Source organism: Genypterus blacodes, unplaced genomic scaffold (assembly GCF_046128005.1).
Source record: "Genypterus blacodes isolate CSIRO-AG114 ecotype Tasmania unplaced genomic scaffold, CSIRO-AGI_Gbla_v1 ptg000003l_1, whole genome shotgun sequence".
Classification (NCBI taxonomy): domain Eukaryota; kingdom Metazoa; phylum Chordata; class Actinopteri; order Ophidiiformes; family Ophidiidae; genus Genypterus; species Genypterus blacodes.
In genome coordinates this window covers 4352601-4376853 of record NW_027466817.1, presented here as the reverse complement: position 1 = coordinate 4376853, position 24253 = coordinate 4352601, and the positions used below count along the sequence as shown (strand labels likewise).

Genomic DNA, 24253 nt, shown 5'->3' with positions numbered 1-24253 from the left:
CAAAGTGGGGGGCGCAGAGCTATTGCAGGGGGGGGCGCGGCGCGGGATCAGAAGAGGAGCGATAAGAATAATTACCGCCTCAAGTAAATGAATGAGCTGATACTTCCTCGTCTCGTTGCAGGAGTTTGGGAAAAAGTTTGGGAACCACTGCACTAAGCAATAAATAGAACAAAAACCCTGGAAACACTTGTTGACCGGGACTGAATATGTGTTTTCCTGTGTGTGTTTGAGATTAAATTGGACCCCATCTTACCTGTCGGGCACAAGTCGTGTCCGTTGGGTACCTCCTGCAGGGGTATGTCCTGGGGGTAATGGGGTTGTGATGGGTAATACTGCTGCTGAGGGTGGACCACCCCAGGGTGCTGAGTCTGAGGACCCACTGCTGCCACCCCTCCACTCTGCCTCTGCAAGCACAAACAGCATCAAGTTACTTACAGCTTTTTTGATTTGATTTGCTTTGGGGTGATGTTGAAGAGCAGGACTGGTCTCTGTTATTTGTCCCACACGTTTTGCAGACACCAGTGATCATAGAAGTGACTCACTCAACAGAAACTGTGCATTTAGCCTGATTTTAGTGATAATAAGGAGTATTTATAAGAAACAATCCTCATAGGTGGTCAACAAAGATCTGGATTATTCTACAGAAGTGGTTTGAAACATGCTTATGGACAATTTGACACTTCCTATTGCCAAAGTTCTCTCATACCTACGAGCTTTCATGGACTTTTGACAAGAATGGATTTTGGAATAAGAGTGAATACACAAGAGAAATGAATAGAAGGGCTGGATGATACCAAGTCAGCGTCCATGTTAACACGTAAAATCGTTCCCATTGCGGTTTTGTCTGTGCTTAGGAATTCTGTAGAAGAGCTTAAAGCTGATCAAACGTTCCAGTGGCTTTGGCAACCACTGCAACCTTGGGATGTTGAAAACTATTTTTTTTTCATTGTTTTCTGTTCAGATAACCCTGGAGGCTAAATTTGACTCATTGCGTTTATCTTCGCTGTGTTGTTTTATCCTGCTTATCACAGAAATGTTCACATCAAGGGTTACTGGGGGGGAAGTCTAAAGTCAGCACTTGACAGGGGAGCCAGGAGAGATATGAATTGTGTATGTGGATACAAGAGATAATAGAAGGCCGAGCCAATGGCCACGGGGACATTTTTAGCATATCAAAAAGTTCATTTGACAACAAAAACAACAAAAATCTTAATATATATTGTTGCATGCTTTGTCTTGAACAACCAAAAAAAAGATATACTGTCTCCATTTAGTCATTTTTGATACAACTTCAAACATTCATTTATCATGTTCAACAACTCTTACAGAACATTTTTAAAACTTTCTAAGATTTGAAGAAGTGGTTTCCCTGAGGCATGCTGCCAAATCTGGCTCCAGAGTTCACAGCGTTGCACAAATGTTTCTGACACTGTGTTGTTCAGAGAGTGATAACTGTTCCCTATTTGACGGTATCAAGCAATATTGGCCGCAGCAGTTGTACCCCACAAAACACTGCAGGCGTCTATCAGCATTTTCCACTCCGCTAAAGGCCAGAAAACGAGATGTTAGATGTTATATGTCATGTCTCTAACTGACAGACGGGCCTAACAGAGTGGCTGTCAATCTGATAAGTGGCTCCTGTTTAAGCACAAGCACATTTATCAGTAGCCAGCCAGCTTTATGGATGGCCAACATGAGCGCTGGATCAGGGAGGCCAATTTGCGAGGTTCTTTAGAGGTTTTGTGTGGGACGCTGCCATCTCTTATCAGTCTAGTCAGCCAGGGGAAGGAGTTAGATAGGCATGGAGGGAGCCACATGGATTATTTATGGATTATTTTAGACTGCTATTGTAGATAACATGGACAAAATACTGGAACGGTTATATTCGGTTCATCTTAAGTTTGGAAAATGGAAGGTAAATCAAATTTTGTAGAGGACATCTTAGAGGGATTCTTGTATTTCATTGCATTTTAGCTAAGTAACAGCACATATTATCTCCTTGAATAAAGGCTTCACTCCTTATATGTGCAAAACAAATACACATTTACCTGCCTTACATGCATTCCATCTCCTTTAAATGTTTCATTTGACTTTTATTTAGCAAACAAGTTAATTATTGAATAGGAGCATATTGATGACAGACAGGTATTAAAGAGATGCAAAGTAGAAATGTTAATAATAATATTTGATTAGAGAAAGTCCAGCAGTCAGACGCTTCTATCGGAGAGGTTTGCGCTCCTGTTAGCCCTGATTGAATGAGCTCATTGATTAAACCCCCTTTTGTAATGTCCCCACTTGTCGCGCTTCAAGTGTTCTGACTTGTGTAGTTGAGGAGGCACACCATGTAATGTTTGATATAATGGGACTATACTTATGACTCGTTGTTTTCAGGCACTTCCTTTTATTCATTCCTGTCCAGACTATCTGCCACCTAGTGGTAATTCTGCAGGACTGCAATGTTTACAGCAATTGCATGACCAAAGATAGTTCACTCGCCTCCTTCTTTGCATTACTGACTGTGATGCTGTTTGTCTTTGACCTTGATTTGTTCGGCTTTTCATACTATTCCAATTGACAGGCTAAAATACATTTCATTACAGTCTTGCACTGTTCCATTTTCCCTTTCTGCGTCTTGGTTGTTTTGCAGCTTCTTATCATAAGCATGAGCCCTACAGTGAGTCCTTATTTTCCCCCTGAGAGCAGATCAAGTCATTGTGAAACACACTTAACATACTTCCGTGTAAACATAAAGGGAGAGAAAAACACAATCCCTCTGCTTTTTGCTGATAATTCATGGAAATTCAAGAGAGCAGAGCGACTGAGGTGACCCAGGTTCACCTTTTGACCGAGTCTGCGCGGGTATACAGTAGTCTCAATTTCAAAGGCAAGCCCCACCACCCGAGCCAATTAGGACACGGGGAGCTGTGTCTTTCTGTGTTCTGTATCTGTGAAGGGTGGGGTTGCCATTTGCATATAACCTCCGTCTTTCATCCTAATGTGCCGGTGCTCTGCATACAAATGGAGGCATTTATTTTGCCGCTTCTTGGCCGTCATCCTTCAAACGCTCACCTGACAGGAATCCCAATGTTCCCAGCTAAGACCATCTCTGACTCTGTATTCAACTCTTTCATTTGGACAGCATTAGGACAGACAACTGCAAGGCACCATGCGGGTGGCTTAACGGACAAAAGCATTATTCGGCACTGTTGGTCTGACTCGAATTTGGTTGGTTAGTGGCGAGGTTGAAAGCCAAGAGGTCTCAGCGTTTACTATATAACTTGCGAAAAGAGAAGTGCATCTTGTCACAGCGTGGTTGTGCAACACGGAATAGCTCATTAAAGCCATTTCACAGCTTTGCCTAAGTTGAACAGTTCTGTTTCCTAACATTTTTGACGAAATCATGTAGAACAGAATGTACAGATGAGTTGCGAGTGCAATAACGGTGAATTTAAGACAAATGGGGAAATGTTCCCATTATCATGCAACTATGAAGAAACGGAATCCAGATTTCTCACGGGACACACACTCTTTCTTTCATTCACACTTACATATATACACACACACATACATTACCCTTACACAACATTCCTGAACAGCACACAGACATACAAACACCCATTCCTTCACACCCCTCGCCAGCTGTGTGGTAGGTAGCTCGGGCAGCCTTAACACGGAGGTAATTTATGAGGGGGGGGAGGGTCTTACCATTACGCCCAGACGGTCACAAGGGTGAAGGGCCGGGTAGGGAGAAACTGGATCCATGTAGTAACTCATCACGGACGCTCTGGACAGGAGAAGCAGGGCCTGCCAAAGGGATCAAGACGCCAACAGACAAGGCGGGGAGGAGTGCCCGATTTATCACGCACTGTTTACACGTGGTGTGTATAGGGTTTATACTATCTGTGTGTGTGTGTGTGTGTGTGTGTGTGTGTGTGTGCGTGTGTATGTATGTAGATGTGTGAGAGAGGATAGAGAGAAGGAGGGGGGCCGGTTAAAAAGAGAGAGGGAAGAGAGAGAAATGTGAGCTGGGGTCAATAACCTGCAACCTTTCAGTATAAAACATAACATAATCATCATCACATTCAAGTCCTTTTGTGTGAGATTTTATGTGTAATTGTGATCAGGTACGAGTTGGTGAAAATACAATCAAGTATCCGTTTCACCTGAATGTAAAATCTGCAAATTAAACCATTCAGAAATCTGTTAACATTCACGTTTCCATCGCCTCTTCCTCACAGTCTCCCTCCCTTCTCCTTGTACACAGATCCTTCCTTCTCTCATCTGCCTTGCCTCCAACCCCCCCTCCTCCTCCTCTTCTCCTTCATCTCTCTTCCTTCCCTCCTACTCACTTCGCCTATCACTTCACATTGTTTACTTGAAGCAGCATCAACAAAAGGGGAAAACTGGAAACTGGAGCTGAAGGAGAACATTATAGAGGAGGAATTGGTTTGTATGGGCAGTGGCATGTCGCATGATGATTCAGGTCCCCATTTTCCTCACATTCATATGTTAAGCAATATCAAGCTTCTTTTTTTTTTTTTTGCAGCTGGTGATAGACTGAGACAAGATGTTTCTAGAGCTCAATGCTTGCAGATGTTCGCCGGCTGAAAAAGGAGTCAGATGCTCTTGTCTAAGACATAAAGCACCTAGACAGCCAATGAATAATATGCAAATCTCCTCAGTCACTCAGCTGCATGCAAACACTACCTGTAGCTTCCCCTCAAATGGCTGACTTAATTGAAAAAGAAACCGATGCTTGAAAAGAAACTAATGTATCCACGTGGCCCTAGTTGATGTGTAACTTTAATGAGAATTTGTCGATAAAAATAGGACCTGACAGGTTCAAAGTTGCACATTAGACAATTAAGTAAATAAAACAATGATAAATAATTGAAACAAAGTCAGAAATGTGAGTTGACTCAGTCCAACATGCTGATATAAAAAGCAATCTAATCCGGGAAAAGCCGCATCTCGTTTAAAAACGCGGAAATTCCAAAGGGGAAAACCGGGATTTTAAAACAAGCAACTTTTAAACGCAACGTGTTCTCACTAAAGCGTTTTAAACAATGAGGGATTAACGACACCATCGCGTCTCATCTCATCCCCGAATGGCTGATTAGTAGTTAAACTTTGCACTTACCGAGCTCGGTGCGTGGAAGTTTGCTGTGTGAGTAGAGGCGTGTGACAGCTGTGGAGCGCAGGCAGAGATGCTGTACCTGGATCACAGCGCGTCCCAAGGAGGAGGAAGGAATATTATGCTCACCCTTAGTCCCTCCCTCCATAACACGGTGAGCCACACCGAATACGACGTGGATCCCCCCCCCTCCAATGTACACACGCACGCGCGCACACACACACACACACACACACACACACACACACACACACACACACACACACACACACACACACACACACACACCGGAACACTTCTTACCGGTGCTGTTCAGTCTCCTCGGGCAACAGGTGTCGGGTGGTAAAGTGCCTGAAGTGACGTAAAGTTGAAAGACATCATCAACAATCTGGAGTGTTAAACCAATTTAGCTCACATAGTTGAAAACGAAAACAGCAACAAAAAAAAATTAACTTAGGTGTAGATTGAAAAATGTAAAATGTTGGTAAAAATGAGGAAAAGCTGGACAAATACAAACATTTTGGAATAGAAGGAAAACATTTTAATAAGTAAACAATTCAGTATAGTTACATCACAAAATTGACCTTGGATGACAGAAGATATAGTTTTAATGACAGCAGGTGTGTGTCTCAATGAAGGTTTAAATGAGGTTTAGTGTTTTGTTTGTTTGCCGTTGAACATTAAAGAGGGAAAGAAAATAGACGGGAAAACATCACATGGAAACGTGTGTAATAATGACAATGGATAGCCTTCCTGTCATGTTGTCATCTGAAAAAACAACGTTTGCATCCATCCCCTCCACCCTCTGTGTGTGTGTGTGTGTGTGTGTGTGTGTGTGTGTGTGTGTGTGTCACACCAGACAGAGATCTGGTATTAGCTGTTACAAATAACCTTTCAAGTTTTGTTTAAGTCTGTTAGTAGAACTCCCATGGGTGGGATTTGTGATTTTTTTAGACAATTGTGTCAGTTACATCAATCACATAAGCAGACTCACTCACTCTGATATTCTACACGGCACATTTCAGAAATTAAACACTGCAGTATAGTCAAACAAACCAGCTCCAATATTCTATCTGTGAAAACAATTTGTCTGCAGTCTTCCAAGGATCCACATGAGAAGCGTTTTGAATATTTATTTGTTGTATACCATTGACTATCATATCACCCTTTACTTCCTCTCACAACCCTTCAACAAGCAATGCATGTGTGACACTGATTAAAGCCCTGACAGGAACGCTGACCACCCTTGTGTGAAATGAGAAGTGCTTCCCTCCTGTACAACACAAGATGTGCACCTCGCTTGTCTGATTGAAGTGATATCAAGGTGTGAATTTGAAGTTTATCTGTCTATTTGCTTATCTTCTGCTTTATTTGTTTATTTATTTACAAATCTAAGCACAGAAGCTTCCCAATGCATTGATACCTAACCGTGTACTCTCTCTCTCTCTCTCTCTCTCTCTCTCTCTCTCTCTCTCTCTCTCCGTCCATATCAGCTTAACACTCAACACTTGCGAGTCATCTGAAACACCTTGTGGCTCCATGATAATTCCGTGACCTCGGCGCAGCATTTGTTTGAATTAGAAAGTGCACGGTTCAAACTGCCTGACAGCCGTTGCTCTTAACAGTAAATCTCCCCGGGTCTCGGAGTAAGAAACTATGTGTGTGTGTGTGTGTGTGCAAGGATTCGGAGGTCAAGTCCAAGGTGAGAGGCGTGAAGAAGCACCGTGAGGGGCTCAGTGGCAGGCAGCCTGCATTTTCTCAAGACCTCGCCTGAATCCCTCAGAGTTCTGTTGGGCCTCAGCGCAGCGGAGCCCCCGAGGGGACACAGATGGGCAACACGTCGAGGGCAAAAGGCGAGGGTATGACTTATTGCCATGTGCAGAGAAAAGCATGGGACGCGCCCCTGTGATGAGACTAAATTGAATAAAGTGGGGAAGAATGTGATCCAGATCTTCAGCCGATGGCCCGGCAATGCTGTTTCAATTAGCTGGCTCACCAGTTCAAAGGCGAGGCCCTCGATACACTTCTGCTCCACATGAAACCACTATCATCGCGTTGCCTCATGCCTTTCACCTCCCCATTATGGTGCCACCTTTTTCCGTTCAGTGTTCCCTGACTGTGTGTTGCCGGTGCTCATGTTTTACATTAAACAGATAGTGAACGCTTTGCCTTCACCGCCAGTAAAACCCATCAGTCAAACAGATCTGCAGGGGTTTATGGCCTTCATCGTCTCCATCATCACCTTACCAAAGGAGGCTTGGTGGATGAACACCTTAACCCTGCGGTGTCTAAAGTGAGTTTTGCAATTAAATGTTTGTTACTTTCTATTTTCCGGGCTTGTGGAAGATTTGACGTTTTCACAACTTTGATATGTTTGAATTTGCATTGAACATGTTAAGGATGGAACTATTGATAACACACTTGATGGTCTCTGTGATCCTTCAAAATAAAAGTCCAGAAAGCAAGAAAAAATGCTCAAAAATCTCAACAACAAAAAAACTAAATATGGAAAAATGTGAACGGACATGAGTAAGATGACATCAAGATGAGTTGAAAAGTATTTTTACAGTGCAGCATCTTGTAAAACCAAAACCAAGTTGACTTCAAACTGCACAGGGTGGTCAGCATTTTCAAGTTCCTTTATTTAAAAGAAACCCAGTTCATGAAAGCGAACATCAAAGAGAGCCAGAGAACCACAAAACTCCAGGTGTGACCACAGTGGTGTTCTGATTTCGACTCTTTGTCTCTGAAGTGATGTGGGTCCACTTCTGACAATGAATACTTAACATCTTTAAAATGTCTTCTTCTTCTTCTACTTCTTCTTCTAAGTGATGCTTTATTTGACAGTTTTCAATGTCACATTCCTCACCTCAGCCCATCAGGCCATTACAATCTTGACCGGATGACTTAAACCCTGAATCAAAGTTTCATGACAGATTCATACTCAGCCGTGAAAGCTATCAGGAGTCAGGTAAGGGTCATATTCCAATCTGTACCATCTGTGGACACGTGACAATGCTGCATTACATTAAGTCTTAAGAACTCCTACTAAATTGAAACACAGATTGGAGATGTAATATAATTGGACTGTCAGATCCTGATATTTTCAGGATCTGTCAGTTATTTCCCAAAAAAACGAAATGTGACTGTTCTACAGCCTTTGCAACGTCTTTATCTTGGGAATCTCATGATGGATTGATGTCACCCCAATGTTTTTCTGTGTCTGTCCTCCATTGGTACCCTGTGGCTGGTGAGCAGCTCCAGACTGTGAATCCTTTTGTCTCGTTTTCCTCATTTTGGAGCTTCCAAAGATAGCAACTAACTGACAGGTTATATTAATGGTCTTTTATTAGCATCATCCTGATTGCTGCAGATTTTTGGAAGCAAGAGAGAGGGAAAGAGCAAAAAAAAATGAGAGAGAAAGAGAGAGAATATGGAAGTCCTCCGCCCACCGCTTCTCACAGGAGATGGCTTCTCTCTTTGATAGCCTGCCCGAATCTGCTCCCCCCGTAGAAACTGCCCTGCAGATGTTGTTTCTGTATGCCGACTACAAAGAAGGAGCTCTTTATGAGGGGAACATCTATTTTGGGCCTCTGTGTTTCTGAGCCGTGGTGCTCAGTGAGAGGAGAGGTACGGACCCAATCTTTCTGCTGCTGAATACCCTCTACCCTTTCATTCCCTGCCCGTGATATTTTTAGATTAAAGTCCGGTTCTCGTGAATAAAGTGAGGATGTAATATTTTATGACAGTATCAATGTGCCATCACCACGGAGGGCTTGGACCTAAAAGAGCCTGCGTTGCTATTGGCACCAGCAGAGAGGAAAGAGGAGGAGAAGAGGCATACGCAGTAGGAACCATAATGAAATAAAGATCATGGAGAAGCTTTTGTATGAGGTTGGAGTAGATTCGCTCAGCAGTGTTTGTGGACTCTCCCCCAAAGAACCGTGACTTTGTTGCACTGTTGACTGTGAGGCAAAGGTCTTGAGGGCAATATTAGCTCTTGATATTATCTTTAATTAAAGCACCAATCCCTCAGCCAAGTTGTCCAAACAGTCCTAAATAGGCTCTGTAAATCAGACAAACATCCTCAATATTTGATGGGTGGAGAGTTTGCACTACAGTCCTCCAGATGGTTTGTGTTTCTCGAGCATTGCACAAGGGATGGTACAGGACAGCCATCTTCTGTTCCAGTCTGCCTCTTGACGGAAAAAGTTCCTCCAAATCACACGCTGAGTCTTTGGACTTCTGCCTGGGTCACTCTCTCTCTCCCTATTCTGTTCTGTGTCGTTGTGTGTGTGCGCACGCATGTGTGTGTGTGTGTGTGTGTGTGTGTGTGTGTGTGTGTGTCTGTGTGTGTGTGTGTGTGTGTGTGAGTACGTGTCAAGATGAAGAGCTCTGTTCACCACCGAACAAGAGTTCCTTCAGTCAGTGTTGTTTTAAATTTACTGGCAGGTCCACGGCTGATTGGCAACAGTGGAGGAAGAACTCAATTCTTTATTCAAATAAAAGTATGACCAAAAGTCCTACAGTTAAAATTCTATTTTTGTTAACGTATTTACTTAAATCTGCTCATTATAAAGAATGATCCCTGCCAGACTGTTATATGTTAAGAGTAGGAATATTCTTAACTGTATTGGCTATTTCTGAGCTTTTTGATTGCTGTAATTAGTATAGTGGAACGAATGTGAGGGGATTTCCCTGCTCTCTGCTAAGATGAAGAATTACACAATCATCCATAACAAAATCTTGAAAACTCTATTGCTATTATTTCTAAACTGCGTTTGCCAATCAAGCTTGAATAAGACTGAGTAAAGAGGTGTTGACCTTCCAACTCAAGTGTTAATCAGTAAAGTAACTAGTAACTGCATTCATCAGTTGAACCTTACACTTCTCAAGTTGCAACTTATGCAAAAGGCCCTATAAGGAGCATTGGAATCCACTCATACACTCTAGTATCAGACTTCAACAAGTGCATCCAGTGTAAGTACTTATGACTCATTGTGATTTCTACTTCAAACAGGAGTCCTTCTCCAAACTTACACATATTATAAGTGTAAAGATCAGGCTGATCTGCACTCATCTTTAGTGTAATGAGTTAAGAACAAAGTAAGATGAAAGGCAAAAGGAGGCGGAGGAGGGAGGGAAAGCACGAGATGCTGAGTCCAACATGCCCCGCTTGATAAGCTGCTGGCCTGGCGCCAGAATAGTCCCCCGGTACACACACACACATGCACACACCCCACCCAATGGCCAGCCTCCCGACCCCCCCTCCCCACCCCTCCAAGCACAAGCAAGCACTCCAGTGGCGTCTACAACTCGCTATTCCTCTTCATTAGTGTCCCAGAACGAGATGCTTGTCATGTAATTAGCAGAGGAGGTTTCTCTGAATGCCTGCGTAACACACACACACAGACACACACACACACACACACACACACACACGCACACACACTCATTAGAGAAGTGAGAGAAGGCTGGGGTGAGAGGAGAGGTGGAGAGGCAGGCCCAGAAGGCACACAGAGAGTAATCAGCGAGACAGATGGGGAGAGAAAAGAGAGAGAGAGAGAGAGAGAGAGGAGAGACAGAGAGAACAAGTTAGAAAAAGTGTTGAGAGAAACAAGAAAAAAACAGAAACGTACATGATGAGGCGCTAAATGTCTGACTCAAGTGCGCCAACTGGAGACATGAGCTATAACTACTTTGTCTGGACGATATCATAACGATGTCCTCCACTAAAACTGGTACATCCATTAACAGTTATAAAGTTTGGCAGACGCGTTAAACTGAGATGGTGTCGATCTCCTCTGCTCATCACTGAATGAAGTGAAGAAGGTTAAATGCCAATAAGATTGATGATGGTGGCTAATGAGATGACCAACATAAGGGTGTAATGCTTCAAGGTTTTGGAGCTGCTAAACTGCAAAAGCCTTTATGTGCAGGCTCAGCTTTGTTTATCCTCATTAACTCGCCTCGCTCCGCAGTGTGAGGCTAATCACACACTTTGAACGCGCACAAATCTGGTGATTTCTGCAGAGATTTTCATCACCGAGCCGTCTGACTGCGCGTCTCACATCTTCAGCGAGGAAGAGGTATCATTTGCTCTACTACACTGCCGTCGTGTTCGCGCTGATAACAACATCAGTGCCGGGAGTAGAGCTGTCGGCTTCGTTCTCCTCATCCGGCCTGTGATGTGGTGAAGCTATGGGGGCTTATCAGGGCGATGAGAGGGAAGAAGGAGCCGCGTGTCACTGGCCCTGGTTTTCACTAGAGTCTGTCTAGTGTCCAGAGTCTTTGCCTCCCCTACTGTCTTCTGTCTTTCACCCAACTACCACTTCTACCACCTTACTACAGAGTTAGGGAGAATTAAAGGGCAGACTTGCAACCTGTTCACCACATAGAGAAACCACAGTAAAAGGTCAAGTGAGTCAATATTGGATTTATCCCATCATCAGGCACCAGAACATCAATGGAAAATGCTTACACTGACTGAAATTACTCCTAAAACTGTTTTTTTTTTTAAAATCCCAGGTCTGCTCACCCCCATTATAAAGGGTTCCCTAGTTAATCTGACTCCTCTGTAGCTTTAATATGGTCAGAATATCTCCTCGGGGCGCTCAGGGGTATAATCAGATCTTGCACGGCTAAATATAGCATATTGACTGTCTGGAAGTTTCAATAAAATGTAAAAATCTATAAGTTTTGAGTGTGTGATGCTCACTACATGCCAGGAAACAAAACCATGGGACAGTTGGAAACTGGAGATTTTGTTCTATAGTATTCAACTGTGATACGCAGGCTTTTTGGGGTCACAGCAAACACCCATGATGGTCTGTTCCAACGTCTGTCATGTTCCAAAATCAACACCTATCTTGCAATACATTTTACTGGTTTGACAGGTGAGGCTGAAGAGAGCTGTTTCCATTCCACTGATTGTTGTGAGAAGCACAAGTCGAGGCACAAAGCTGCAGAAAAAGAGATCCTCTCCAAAATAGGCCGCTACTTTGAAACTGCTGTTGAGAACCCTTCATGCTGCACAGTGTTTACCAAACAAGAGGACCATAATAACTGACTTTCAGGGGTCTTGATTAGGGTTTTCTCTCCTCCACTCTCTCCATCGCACATTGAACAGTGTAATCTCTGACCTGTCCCTTCACCGCCTGTCTGGCACACCAGTGTTTCTACTTGTAACTTTTCACTCCAAGTCATGCTCCTATTCCCATCTCCAGTAGCTTCCCTCCCTCCCTCCCTCCCTCCCTCCCTCCCCTCCTTCCCACCCACCCACCCACCCACACACCCACCCGTACTCCCACCTCTTACAGTGCAGAACCAGGGTTATTTTTAGAGCGCAGATGATGGTTCAAGGATGTGAAGACCATATTGTGCTCTGACTTTCGGTGAGGAAACAGGCTGTTTCTCGTTTTGCCCTTAACATCCATTTCATTTCCTTCTCAAAAGCCCCCTGCCTGCCTACACATTGATTTTGTGTATTTCTCATACCCTACTCTTACCCTCTGGACAGATTAGCAACCCCTTCTCACCACCACCACCATTACACTCTCACCTCCCTTCTCACACCTCCACAACTCTCATTTTCTCGATCCTCTCGTTCTCGTTCTCTCCCTTCGTTGTGCTGGTATCAGTTGTAGTGTCGGGGTGCTTTTTTTCTCTCCCTCTGCATGCAATCTGGGCCTGTCAACATTCAGACTTCTCACCCACTCGTCTATCTTTCTATAGACCGAAGATGCTTTTAGTACGGCATCTCATACTGTTCCCATCCCGGGGCTCACGTTACACAATTCATGGATGATGGAAATGTATTTGTTATGTTAGGTACATCACAAATAGATCTGATATATAACAACAAGGATTCAAAGGTTACCGGCAGTGTGTGCTTTCCTTTCTGATGTGCCCATATCGGATCATAAAACATTGAGAAAGCAGAGGTGAAATTTGGAACTTTTGTCCTGGCTGTTGTTGTGTGTATTGGATTCCTCTCAGCTGTGAATTTATTATCAGCAATCATGACAAACCTTAAACAGTTAGACTTCCACAAGTCATTGTTTTTACGACTGAAAGTAAATAACAAAGGCTTAATAAAGGGTTACAGATGTGAACTTAGTAGCATGGTAATGTAGATCTATTAACTTTAAAGGTCTACTCTGTGATGAACAACATCAGGAAAGTTGTTAAAAGAGGGATCGGAAGCTCCTATAACCTTCCAAATGATTAAGGCTTCTCTGAATACACACACACTGGCAGGAACTACATCTAAGTTATCAGTGCTTGTATACTTTTGAAGGCAGTCAAAAAGTCCTAAATATAATGCCTATATTTCAATTATATTCATCAATAAGCCTTTATTTTTCATTCATGAATTTACCTCAAATGTACAATGTCAAGTAAAAATAATTCAACCCATCAGACTTTGAAACCAGATCAAGCTTTACTGGCTTTTATATAACTAAGGTTACAAATACAAGTCTGATGTGACAAACTGCAGCTATCGCACTTGTTTCATAGCACAACTGTGCCCTCTATCACTGGATATCGGTACTGCAGGCACAGCCCATCTTAAACCCATAGGAGCAGCATGACATAGACCAGAAACTATAAGTCTGATTGGCTTTGAACAAACATTCAATTATCTGTGTGAAAATCTTCAATTAAGGGACTTTTATCAGTTTGAGTCACTTTTACAAAAGCAGGAAACCCGTCTGAAGTTTCAAAGTCACTGTTTGTAGCTGGGCACTGTCTCCTGTCAGAGTGCAGCGGGGGAACTGGCACGGCCACCTACTGGCTTCTGTGGGTCTCACCAGCCTTCTCAAATAGCCCTTCACCATATGTTAACACTTTACTCACCAAATACCCATGATGACAGCGTCGCTCTGTCTCTTTAAGACCCAGCGTGGAATGCTGTGGTTTGCTGAGGCGTTTGGGGTAGTGCCCTCACCCACACATAAACACAACCCTAAAAGTGACTGTGACTCGCTCTCCTTCCCTGTCTTTGGGCCCTCTTTCATTCCTAGATGCCTCCCTCGCCTTGTCCTCTCTCATAAGGACCTTTCTTGCGTTTGTTGTGGTCAGTTTTCTTTCTGATTCACGCCAAAGTGTTTGAGAAAATAAATCAAATACAGTGTCCTGCCCTCATTCTGGCTGGCACTGCACCAGTGCATGGCAGCGTGTGTTTCCTGTCTCACACGTTTGTTTGCGCCACAGGCTAAAGGGAGGGTGCCATTGTTGTGCTTTGACTCAATAACCCCACAGGGCCGATTTCGGAAAACTTCAAACACTTCATAACAGGAAACAGACATCTTGACTTACACATGACAAGCACTTAAAGTCGCATTGTTATACATTGTTAAATCCAAATATGGGTATTGACCACAAAAATGTGAGGCACGATATCCTATAAATACACATTCCTACAAACAGGTATTGTCTTTCCTGTCATCGAGAATATTGTAACAATAACTCACCTAAGCTAATTAATATAAAGTTCATTATCGCTCTATTTCAATGTACAATATCTACCATGAATGTTCTTTGTTCAGCAGGATCCTAAAGTATTGCATGAGCTGCCTCTATCGTGGGCCAGGGAGCCCTCCAGTGGTGAGAGTTGGCAAGACATTTCTTATGAACAGGATCAATAGGCAAGCTCTCTTTATTAGATCCAGATTTGACCGTCTGAAGGCACAGATGAATGATTTTTGTAGTCTGGTGAGCAGCCCACATCGAGTTCAGCCTGTCAGACATGTCTGGGGGGACATGGGGGAGGAAAAGAGAGACGCGGGCCTCAAAGTAAAAGCCTTGAGAATGCGGGACAGGGGTAAACCCTAAACCTGAGAGCTCAGCTCGGGCTCGCAGCAATTCCAGGGAACAACACTTTTCTTATTGAGCCAGCAGGCCAGACCCAAATCAGAGGTGACAGCATATTCATTTCACTCTGTGTTTTTCTTTAAGGGCTTTTTAAAATGCTGCTGAATGATGAGCGGTCAGTGGATTTATAGTTCAGTGGATGATTTAGGCTCTCTAAATGGCACCGCTCTTGCTGGCCATGCTTTTTTCCACAGGAGCAGTCAATTTCAGAGGCTTTATTTCAGCCCTGGTGTTCATGTAAGGATGACTCCCCCCTGGCAACTTATAGATTGATTTAAGGCGTAAGGTGAGTGCCTCGGTTTCCCAAGCACAGTCTGGCCTAGACGCAGGGTGTAGCCCCATGCACTTTCAGCTGAATCGACACTTGATAAGTACTACGTCAGGCTTCTCAGAAATGATGAAGGATGCTGCTGAATAGAGAAAATTCACTGTTTTCTGTGAAGTTTTAAGACACATGAACAGCATCCAGAGGCATACGTGCATGTGTGTTCACTCAGGCAGACACTGACACACACACACACACACACACACACATTTCTTTTGATTAAGTGCATACCAGAACATATTGTGTGGAATGACAGCATGCATAACGTCTCGACACCACATGTCTGTCCCCAAACATCCCATTCTCTCCAACCCTCTTAAGCTCCGAGCCCGGGGCCAGAATACCAAGACGGAACGAATGAGGTCATGTAGTGGACGTATCAGTGGCATTCGGCTCCAGACCTGATGAGTGGCAACACATCAGGAGGCATTGGGAGGTCGTTAATTTATAGGGATGCTATTACCTTCATAAATGGTTCCCTCATAAAATGACTGCCTTGCTTTAATTTAATACTTCCCCTGGCTAATTATCACAACACACACACACACACACCAAGTGGGCTGCAGTCTGCAAGCTGTGTGGGCGCTCAGGAGCGGAAGTTTTGATTTGACTTTTTGCTACTGCACTGATGGATTCTGAGCTAGACTTACCAAGCGTCCAAACTCCAAACTTTCCTTTGTCCTTTCTAGTCCATTTTCTTGAATTCATACAAGCACTGTCAGACACCAACAGGAGACTTTGTACACTGACACCATCCTGTTTCCCTGTTGATCCTCTATTGAAGCTGTTGCAACTACTTCAGTCAATAAAAAGACACACGTACTGAGGTGAGAGGACTTCCACACTCTCTTGCTACTTTCTTGCACACATCTGGCTGTGGCTGGCTGGGATCTGTGCTTGAACAGATTTGATATTGTGCCCTGCCTTCCCTGGTGCCACACTGCCATTTTCTCTCTCCCCGAGGAGCGAAAAAAGAGGGCAGGAATGGAACCGATCTCCATCTCCAGATCATCTCTCGGTAGCCCCCTCGACTAAATAAATAAGTCATTACAGTTCAGAGTAAGGAGCTTCATTTACTCAAGTTGATGTAATCACAGACGTCTGTAGGTCGGCCACATCGTCCACAAAATACAAACGTTTCTGGTGGAATCCCAAGAGAAGGAGCTCTGACATGTTAACATAGCGGGTAAGAGAGACGGTGGGCTGCATGAAGCAGATTGATGGCATTTAGTCAATTTTTAAACCCCACATTAGGATATAATGTTTACATCAAATGTTAAACATGTACATATACAAGCATTTACAAATGTTTTTTTTCTAAACAGGTGGATGGATTTTTGGCAAACTAGCAAAGTGAAAAGTCCAAGAACGTTTAAACGGTCAACAAGTGATAAGTATCTTCCATTTCCTGCCTTCCATGTGGCTCAGCACAAATTCAAATAGCAGCTCGCAATGAACTGCAAATATGAACTTGCCTGGGTTATAATCATTTCTGTATAATCATTCATATCATTTAAGTAGTAATACTAGTAGGGACACTGCCTTCACCTCTAATAAGACAAGTGTCTGTCTTCAGCCTGAATGGAGTTTTAAGGAGGACAAATGTCAGATGCCAGATTAGCACAACATTAGTTCAGCAGTGAATGCATCAAAACAGGTCCAATTCAGTTAGGAAATTACATAGAAGAAGAAGAAGAAGAAGGATAAGAAAAAGAAGAAGAAGAAGAAGAAGAAGAAGAAGGAGAAGAAGATGGTTTGAGTTTTCTCTGTGAAAAACAGACAAAGAGCTAAACGTGTATAAAGGGAATAAACACAAATATTCATTTTTGTTCATATTTTTTGTAATTTTAATAGTTTCTGGTCTAAAGTGTTGGAGAACTTCTCCTTCGGTATCCTGAGGAAGGCAGCACAGCAGGCACATGAGTGCCATTATTCAGTCAAACGGATGTTGGGATTTCCTTCCATTGTTCCATGCTGGGAACACCATTATCAATGTTGTTGTTCTTAATCATTGCATTAGGAAATGGTGTAACAAACAGGGTCCAGCCGGTGATGAAAGCCGACCATTTTACCAGATGACCTCCACACTACAAAAGATAACAATAATAATAACAATGATCATAATAATACAAACTTATTTTCCAGGTTTTCACCTTCTTTATTCTGTCATGGATCAAGTGACAGTGAACGCAGCGCTCATCTCATCACCTCTTTGTTTCCATTTTCATGTTAGAAAATCACAACAACAAACAAACAAACAAAGCAAAGTCTGTTGTAGGCAGGACCCTTCTTGTCAAATTATGAGTATATCAGAGCAACAGCGACCAAACATTCAACTTTGACTGCCTCATCCAAAGCAAAAACAAAAGTTAAGGCGACTTCTGTGTGTTTCACACTGTTGCCCTGCTTGACACACAGCGACCTTGATGAGGCTATAAAATGCCACAGCTGGGCGACTTTCCTCATCCTGAATTGCCCCACATCCTTCTTTTTAGGGGGGGGGGGGGGGGTGTAGAAGAAGTTGGGCAAACGTGAAGGAAATGAAGTTAGTGAAGTGAGCTGGGGGGTCATCTGTAGCAGGAGGAAACCCACTGGTGTCACTGGTGTTGTTGGTGGATTCCCACAGGGGAGCGTGTCACCGTAAACACACAATCCCAGTATATCTGCGACCCCTGCGGATGCTGCTGGATTGCTTCACCACACAGGAATGTGTCTCTGAGATAATCCGCCATTGCGCAATAGTTTAAACACATTCAATGACTTCTAATGTATGTATTTTACCTCTTGAACAGGTAAAGCACGATGACGCTTTACTGCAAAAACAATGGTGCACTTGTTCAGATCTCTGTCCACCTCTGCAGGAACACACATGTGCGAGTCCCAATATTGATTACAGACAGAGAGTTGAGACAGAAACGTAGACAGTTTGTCCTCAGCAAAAACTTTTAAACAGATTTATGACGTTGTTTCTCTCTGAGCTTTCCCCTTATTTCATGGTTCAGTGGCCTCACTCTGCAGGCGAGGGGAGGTTTTCTCTCTCTGCTCATTGGTCGCGGCAGCAACATATTCCATTCATACACCGGCGGCTCCTTTACAATATAACGCAGCGCGGTGTCATCTGTGGAAAACGGCCGTGTTGTGACGGGATTAATAGCTTCCATTAAAGCGGAGGAGGGATCCGTCCAATCGATCGATCGAAACCAGTATCGGCTGATATCGCAATAGCAGCAGGTGAGTGAGAGAGAATTGAATCCCGATTTGTCTTCCTCTGCTGCCGTCTCTGCGCGATGAAAGCTGCGGTGCTGTGCGTGCAGCGGCGTCATAAATCATTTCCACTTGTTTTTATTGCTGTTTGATTGATACCAAACCACATAATAAAACCGCGGATCGACAAAACAAGTCTTAACTTTACGGGGTGTTGCAGCAAAAAGTTGAAGCCTGATCTCGATTATCTTTTGATCTTTTATGCGTTTAGATTTGCTCCTTTTTTTATTCATCAAAACGCTTCTTTTTTTCGCGCTTGTATTTGCCATTGAAGGGGACTCAAAGTGTTGCGTTAAGGGGAAATTGGAACTCGTATACGAAGCTGAATTCAGTTGGTTGGCTCTGGTTTATGATGGATAACAGCGAAGGTAAGATGCTTAAAATGTAACACTAGAGGGGTCTCGGCCCACGGGGCTGTCTCGCAGGAAGGTTCACGCCGTTATTCACCAAGTCCTCCTCCGCCTAATTGGCTGCAGATGCGGAATCCAATGCGCCTTTTTTTTTTTTTTTTTACCGCTTAGAAATTGGATGCATTTGGGAAACTTTATGAGGCGAGCCCGACGTTTGCCTGCAGGAGCCGAGAAGAGCAGGAAAAAAAACTTGGTCGCTACAAGTATTTAAACAGTGCCACGTTCATATTTATATATTTAAATGTGCATATTATATATATTTAAAACCCCCCTGCCCCCCTCCTTTGCCTAATTTATCATTGGGTTTATTTTTTAGCTTTTTTCGGCCTTCACTCGTAAGATCTCAATAGAAATGCGCAGTCGGGGGGGGGGAGAGAAAAGCTTGTTTGTTGCTTATTTTAATACAGGCACAAAAAAGTAAACGCTTCTGAACGGGAGGGAGATGATGGTGCGTTCAGGGTCTCGCATATTCTACGGTGAAATCCCAGCAGAAATGACGCTTTTTGACGCCAAAACAGAAGTCAGTGCGTCTTTTTTTGTTGTTGCGCCAGTATCTTTAAGTGTTTATAAGGCGTATTTGGAATGCGGCGCTGCCTTCCTAATAATTGCACAAAGAGGGAAGGGCTAAAGACACCGTCCTCAAAGTGCCCTTTCACCCTAGACTTTGTAAGCTGCTCTTATTAAAGCGAAAAGTGCTTCAATATGTGCTGAGCTTTAGGGAGAACGTGATGGGGGTTGGGATGGGGCCCGTTACTCGCCATACCCCTGCTCATACTGGGCCAGTTGGTAGTAATTCATGTTCATTCACGTTCCCAGTAGGTCAGTGGTATCGTTTTGTATCATTTTCTTATTGTTAATCCAATGTATGATGACAACATATACCTGGAAATATCAGGAGATTAAAGGTTGACAGGGATGAATGAAGGCATGTGTGTGCGCGCGCTCACACCTATTCAGGAGGTGTGTGAACCATCTCTGACCTTCTCTTTATTTGTGTGGAAGTGGTTAGTAACCCTGTTTGCCCTTAAGGTATTGCGAAATCTCAAGTCTGTCACGTCAATCGGGAACTGAAAGAGAGTGAGAGAAAGAGGAAAAATGGATTGAAGCCATTTCATAGTAGTAATAATCATGATAATAATAGTAATATATGTGTGTGTTTTATCTCCCTCAGGGCCCACTGCACTGAGCACCCTTGGGCCTGTCTGTCACACAGACATGTTTCAAACTGTCCCTGACACGTCGTCTTACGTCAAGGTAAGACACCACCGTCTCTGCGTCCAGGTAATGTTGGAGGGAATTAACGGGGCTCCTTTACTCTATTTTGTACGTCTTTATCTGCTGTTGTCATTGTGTCTCCTCACCTCTTGGTTGCCCTCTATGAAGCACTTTCAGTTGAGGAAGATTGCAGATATAAACTCTATAATAAATTCTGATCGGCTGAACTGACTAATAATCTCTGTTTGTATACATTGTATGACTTTTTAACATGTGTTTTGCAACAGGATGACTGTAGCTTTCGAAGGTGTGTGTGTTGTTTTGCCACTAAAAAAAACGTGTGTGTGTGTGTGTGTGTGTGTGTGTGTGTGTGTGTGTGTGTGTCTGTGTGTGTGTTTGTGTGTGTGTGTGTGTGTGTGTGTGTGTGTGTGTGTGTGTGTGTGTGTGTGATGTGGTCTGTCTAAATCGATTTGATATTTGGTCCATAACTCTGCTGTTATGGCTTGTCTGCAGGCGTGACGTCATGAATGTCTCTCTCTCTCTCTCTCTCTCTCTCTCTCTCTCTCTCTCTCTCTCTCTCTCTCTCTCTCTCTCTCTCCCTCTCTCTCGCTCAGTGTGTGTGTATGTGTGTGTGCCCGCCGCGGTCTCGAGAATGTAAATAAAGCAAACATCCCACATCTGGTTTTCCCATTTAAAAGAACTGTAACGCGTCACGCAGCGTGAATGTCTGCACGCGCTTCACCTGAGACTCTGCACGCGGCAATTCATTATGAAATATATAAATATATAATATCGCCTATTGACATCAATCGATGGACGAACATTTAAGTTCAAAGTGAGTTTGGGGTCTGTGGTTAATTAGCTCTCATCCATCATAAGTGAGTGCCTGGATTGTTCCTCATTAATAAAAAGCTCCATTGTGCCTATAGGCGAGCAACGCTATAATATCTTCATCATCAAGGTATTTTTCCAAGGCAGACTTGTTAATGTTTTGAAGGCTTATTCCTCCATGTGAATAAAGGCTCTTTTCATACAGCCACAGCGTTTGTGCCCGCTGCAGAGAGACTCTAACCTTTCACAGCTATAAGGACAATTCCTGATTTGTTTTGGTGAAAGTTGAATAGCAAAGAATATTTGAGAGGGATAATGATTCTTTCTATTCCTGAAATAAGATTCTTATTGAAGAAAAATAGGTCAGTTGCGTTTATGTAAACTCCAAAATGTCCACACGGATTCAGATTGACCTCTTAGATATGTTATTTATATCTATTATTTTCTGTCGAGCTCCACATCAGAATGTCGTTTTTTTTTGTATTTGAATAACATTATTTTAACGGCTGGTTTCAGTGTCTGTGTTTGCGTGTGAGCTCCACACTCCCTCATTCACATTCAGGGAGATATTGGTCAGAATGTGACACGCCTCGATGCAAAATTTAAAAGAAATATTCTTTATTCAAGCGGATCCGCGGCCCAGCATTTGGTTTTGTTTGGTTAAGGCCAGGCGAGACTGGAACCCTCCAATAAAAATAAATCTCAAATTAATTATGGCCCAGAGCGAGGGGCCAGACAGTTCGTGCTTAGAGTGCAGCAGACTCCACTTTGCACTTTTTGCCCTCAGTATTTAGACTCGGGTTGTCTTTCTGCACATGAGCAGGAACGATCGGACTACAGATCTACATTCTGTCAACAACAATTCACAGGGAGGTCGTTTATTTTTTAAAACAAACTCTGCGCTCTAAAAAGTTGATACGGCTGTTATTTCCTATTCCGGGAGTGATCAAGTGAAGGCATCACACGCAGTTCATGCAAAAATGATAAGAAAACTTCACTGAAACATCCGCACTGTAAAAACGTAGATGTGTACATCCGAACAGATCATTTACATTCATCCTTAAAGTTGTGTTCTATGGTTTGATGACGTCACGTCTTCCTTTTTGCAGACCTGGGAAATCATCTCCTCTTTTTGGCCACTTTGTCGCTTATAGGCCTGTATGAACATTTGATATAAGAATAATAAAATGATGCATTGCAGTGTTTTGTTTCCAGTGCAGGTGATGATTAAAATAATAGTGATGCTTCAGACTCTCATATACAGTATAAAAGCTAAACAAGAAAGGATGGCTCCTCTAACGATTGTAAGCCAGCTGAACACAAACTTGCGTCCGCCCACCTCTGGCTCTTTGCCCCAGTGGAGACTCTGGAGGAGCTACTGGCTCGTGGTGTAAGGAAGAAATGTCTGGCTGTCTAGCTCCAGCGTCAAAGCCAGATGTTCTGTGGTTCGCTGTGTAAACCAACTTGCATCTGTTTATTGGCCTTCCAAAATGTTTGTTACCACTGTATTCATTACGGTTATGGTAGGTCCTGCATGGACCCCCAGTCGCCCCTCGTAGTATGATCGTGTGGTCAAGGGTTCAGGTAGATTCTTGCAATCCAATCCACTATCTGACCCAGGCTTTGGTAAATATGATTATAAGAGATCTGTCTGCTAATGGTTTGATTATTGGCTGCCACATCCCATAAGGAAGCTATATTTTTTAGTATTCACAATTTCAGATAATTGTGCCCCCCTGTGTATATAAACATTTATGATGGCATTAATCCATAGGAGCTCAGACTATGAAGCTGACAGGGATGTGGCATTTTGAGGAAAACATGTTTGTATTAGTGGTTGAGGTCACAGTTTAAGCACCTCTTTAATTTGCCGCTTCATCACCGCTCTGTCTATCATAAAAAAGGGAGCGTACGAAAACCTTACAGACTGGAATGCAGTATAACACAAAAAAAGTTCAAAAAAAAGAAAGGCTAAACCCAAGCCGGTCACTGAAGAGTTAAACAAGGTGTCTCCCTTAATTACTCGAGTCTGAACTGGCCTCAGGCAGGAGAAGCCTTGACCCTTAGCAGGATCCAGATGTGGTGGTCCCAAGGGGGGGCCCTCTGCCCCACCAGACCCCTAAGTCGAGAGCAGACAGGCAGGCCCTGATGTCAGTCGTTGTGGCGCAGACTCTGTGTTTGGCCACTGTGAGGCCGCTCCCTGAGGCTAAACCCATTTACACTGCAAAAAGAAAGAAAAGATGGAGCAAACATTTTAAATATGACTTTATTTATCTACTATTTTACAATATCAAAAACAAGCACTTTATCCTCAATAGAAAATCTACTTGTGCCAAAGAAAAAAGGTCAGCCCTAATTAAGAAACAATCCCTACTTTTGACAATTTTAACTCTACAAAACCCCTGCAACAACATTTCAAAAGTGAAATGATGCCAATCTGTTATTATATTGCTCTAATCAATACAATTAATAACAAATAAGGACCTTATAATGAAAAAGGATATTGCGTAAATGAATATGTGGTGTTGTTGTTATTTTTTACAGTGTTGTCTCCATCTGCGCTCAAATTATGCTTTGGGATTGATGAGAGCAGTTTGGTGGGATAGAGCAGAAGAAATACCTGTGGGGGTGCAGGGGACGAGGGGGAACGGGGGACGGGGTCTATAATTATGATTATAATCCCTGGGTCCAATACCGAAGCCATATCCGTGATAATAATAATAATCATAATATGCAATTGCGAATTAAAAAAGGCTTCTTTGTTGAGACACAAGCTGCGTTCCTTCATCCATCCATTCAGGGCGAGACGCACACGTGGAACGCAGACGCGCGCGGTCTTGAGCTGAATTCCTGGACTTTTTTATTAATGGTGTTTGAGTGGGGAAAAAAAACCTTCACAGAGTCTGTAACAAAAGACAAGGTTGCAACAAATCCTGCCATATAGGTATTCAACTTTTCAGGTTCAGCCTCCCCTCCTCTTCCTCCTTTGATTTAGAGCTCCGTCATCAGCAAAGGTTGGAGGAAAACATCTGTCCAACTTTTTGAAAAGGAGGAAACTTTATTCCTTATATCGATTTCACGGAGAGGGTGGGGTGGGGTGGGGGGAGGCAGAATATGGGGGGGTGGGGGGAGGCTGATTTACAGACGGATGGAAGGGTGGCCAGATGCGTGGGGGCGTGAAGCCCCAAAAACGCGCTT

At 43.3% G+C, this 24253-nt stretch overlaps 1 protein-coding gene and 1 long non-coding RNA gene across 3 annotated transcripts in view; one reads left to right on the top strand and one right to left on the bottom strand.

Annotated features, from left to right (window-relative positions):
- Window positions 1-259: 259 nt before the first annotated feature.
- Window positions 260-5617, bottom strand: LOC142994249 (uncharacterized). Its single transcript, XR_012961344.1, has 3 exons — window positions 5141-5617; window positions 3706-3896; window positions 260-404 (listed from the first exon to the last, which is right to left on the bottom strand). It is a non-coding gene; the product is annotated as an uncharacterized LOC142994249 (long non-coding RNA).
- A 12787-nt stretch (window positions 5618-18404) lies between these two features.
- fli1 (Fli-1 proto-oncogene, ETS transcription factor) overlaps window positions 18405-24253 on the top strand; it is a 31246-nt gene continuing 25397 nt past the window's right edge. Inside the window, exons 1-2 of one of the 2 annotated variants that reach the window (XM_076144960.1) lie at window positions 18405-18566; window positions 20181-20263. In XM_076144960.1, the coding sequence (XP_076001075.1) occupies window positions 20225-20263 (39 nt within the window). In that variant the 5' untranslated portion in view covers window positions 18405-18566; window positions 20181-20224. The remainder of the gene's footprint in view (window positions 18567-20180; window positions 20264-24253) is intronic. The other variant, XM_076144951.1, reaches the window with a different exon arrangement.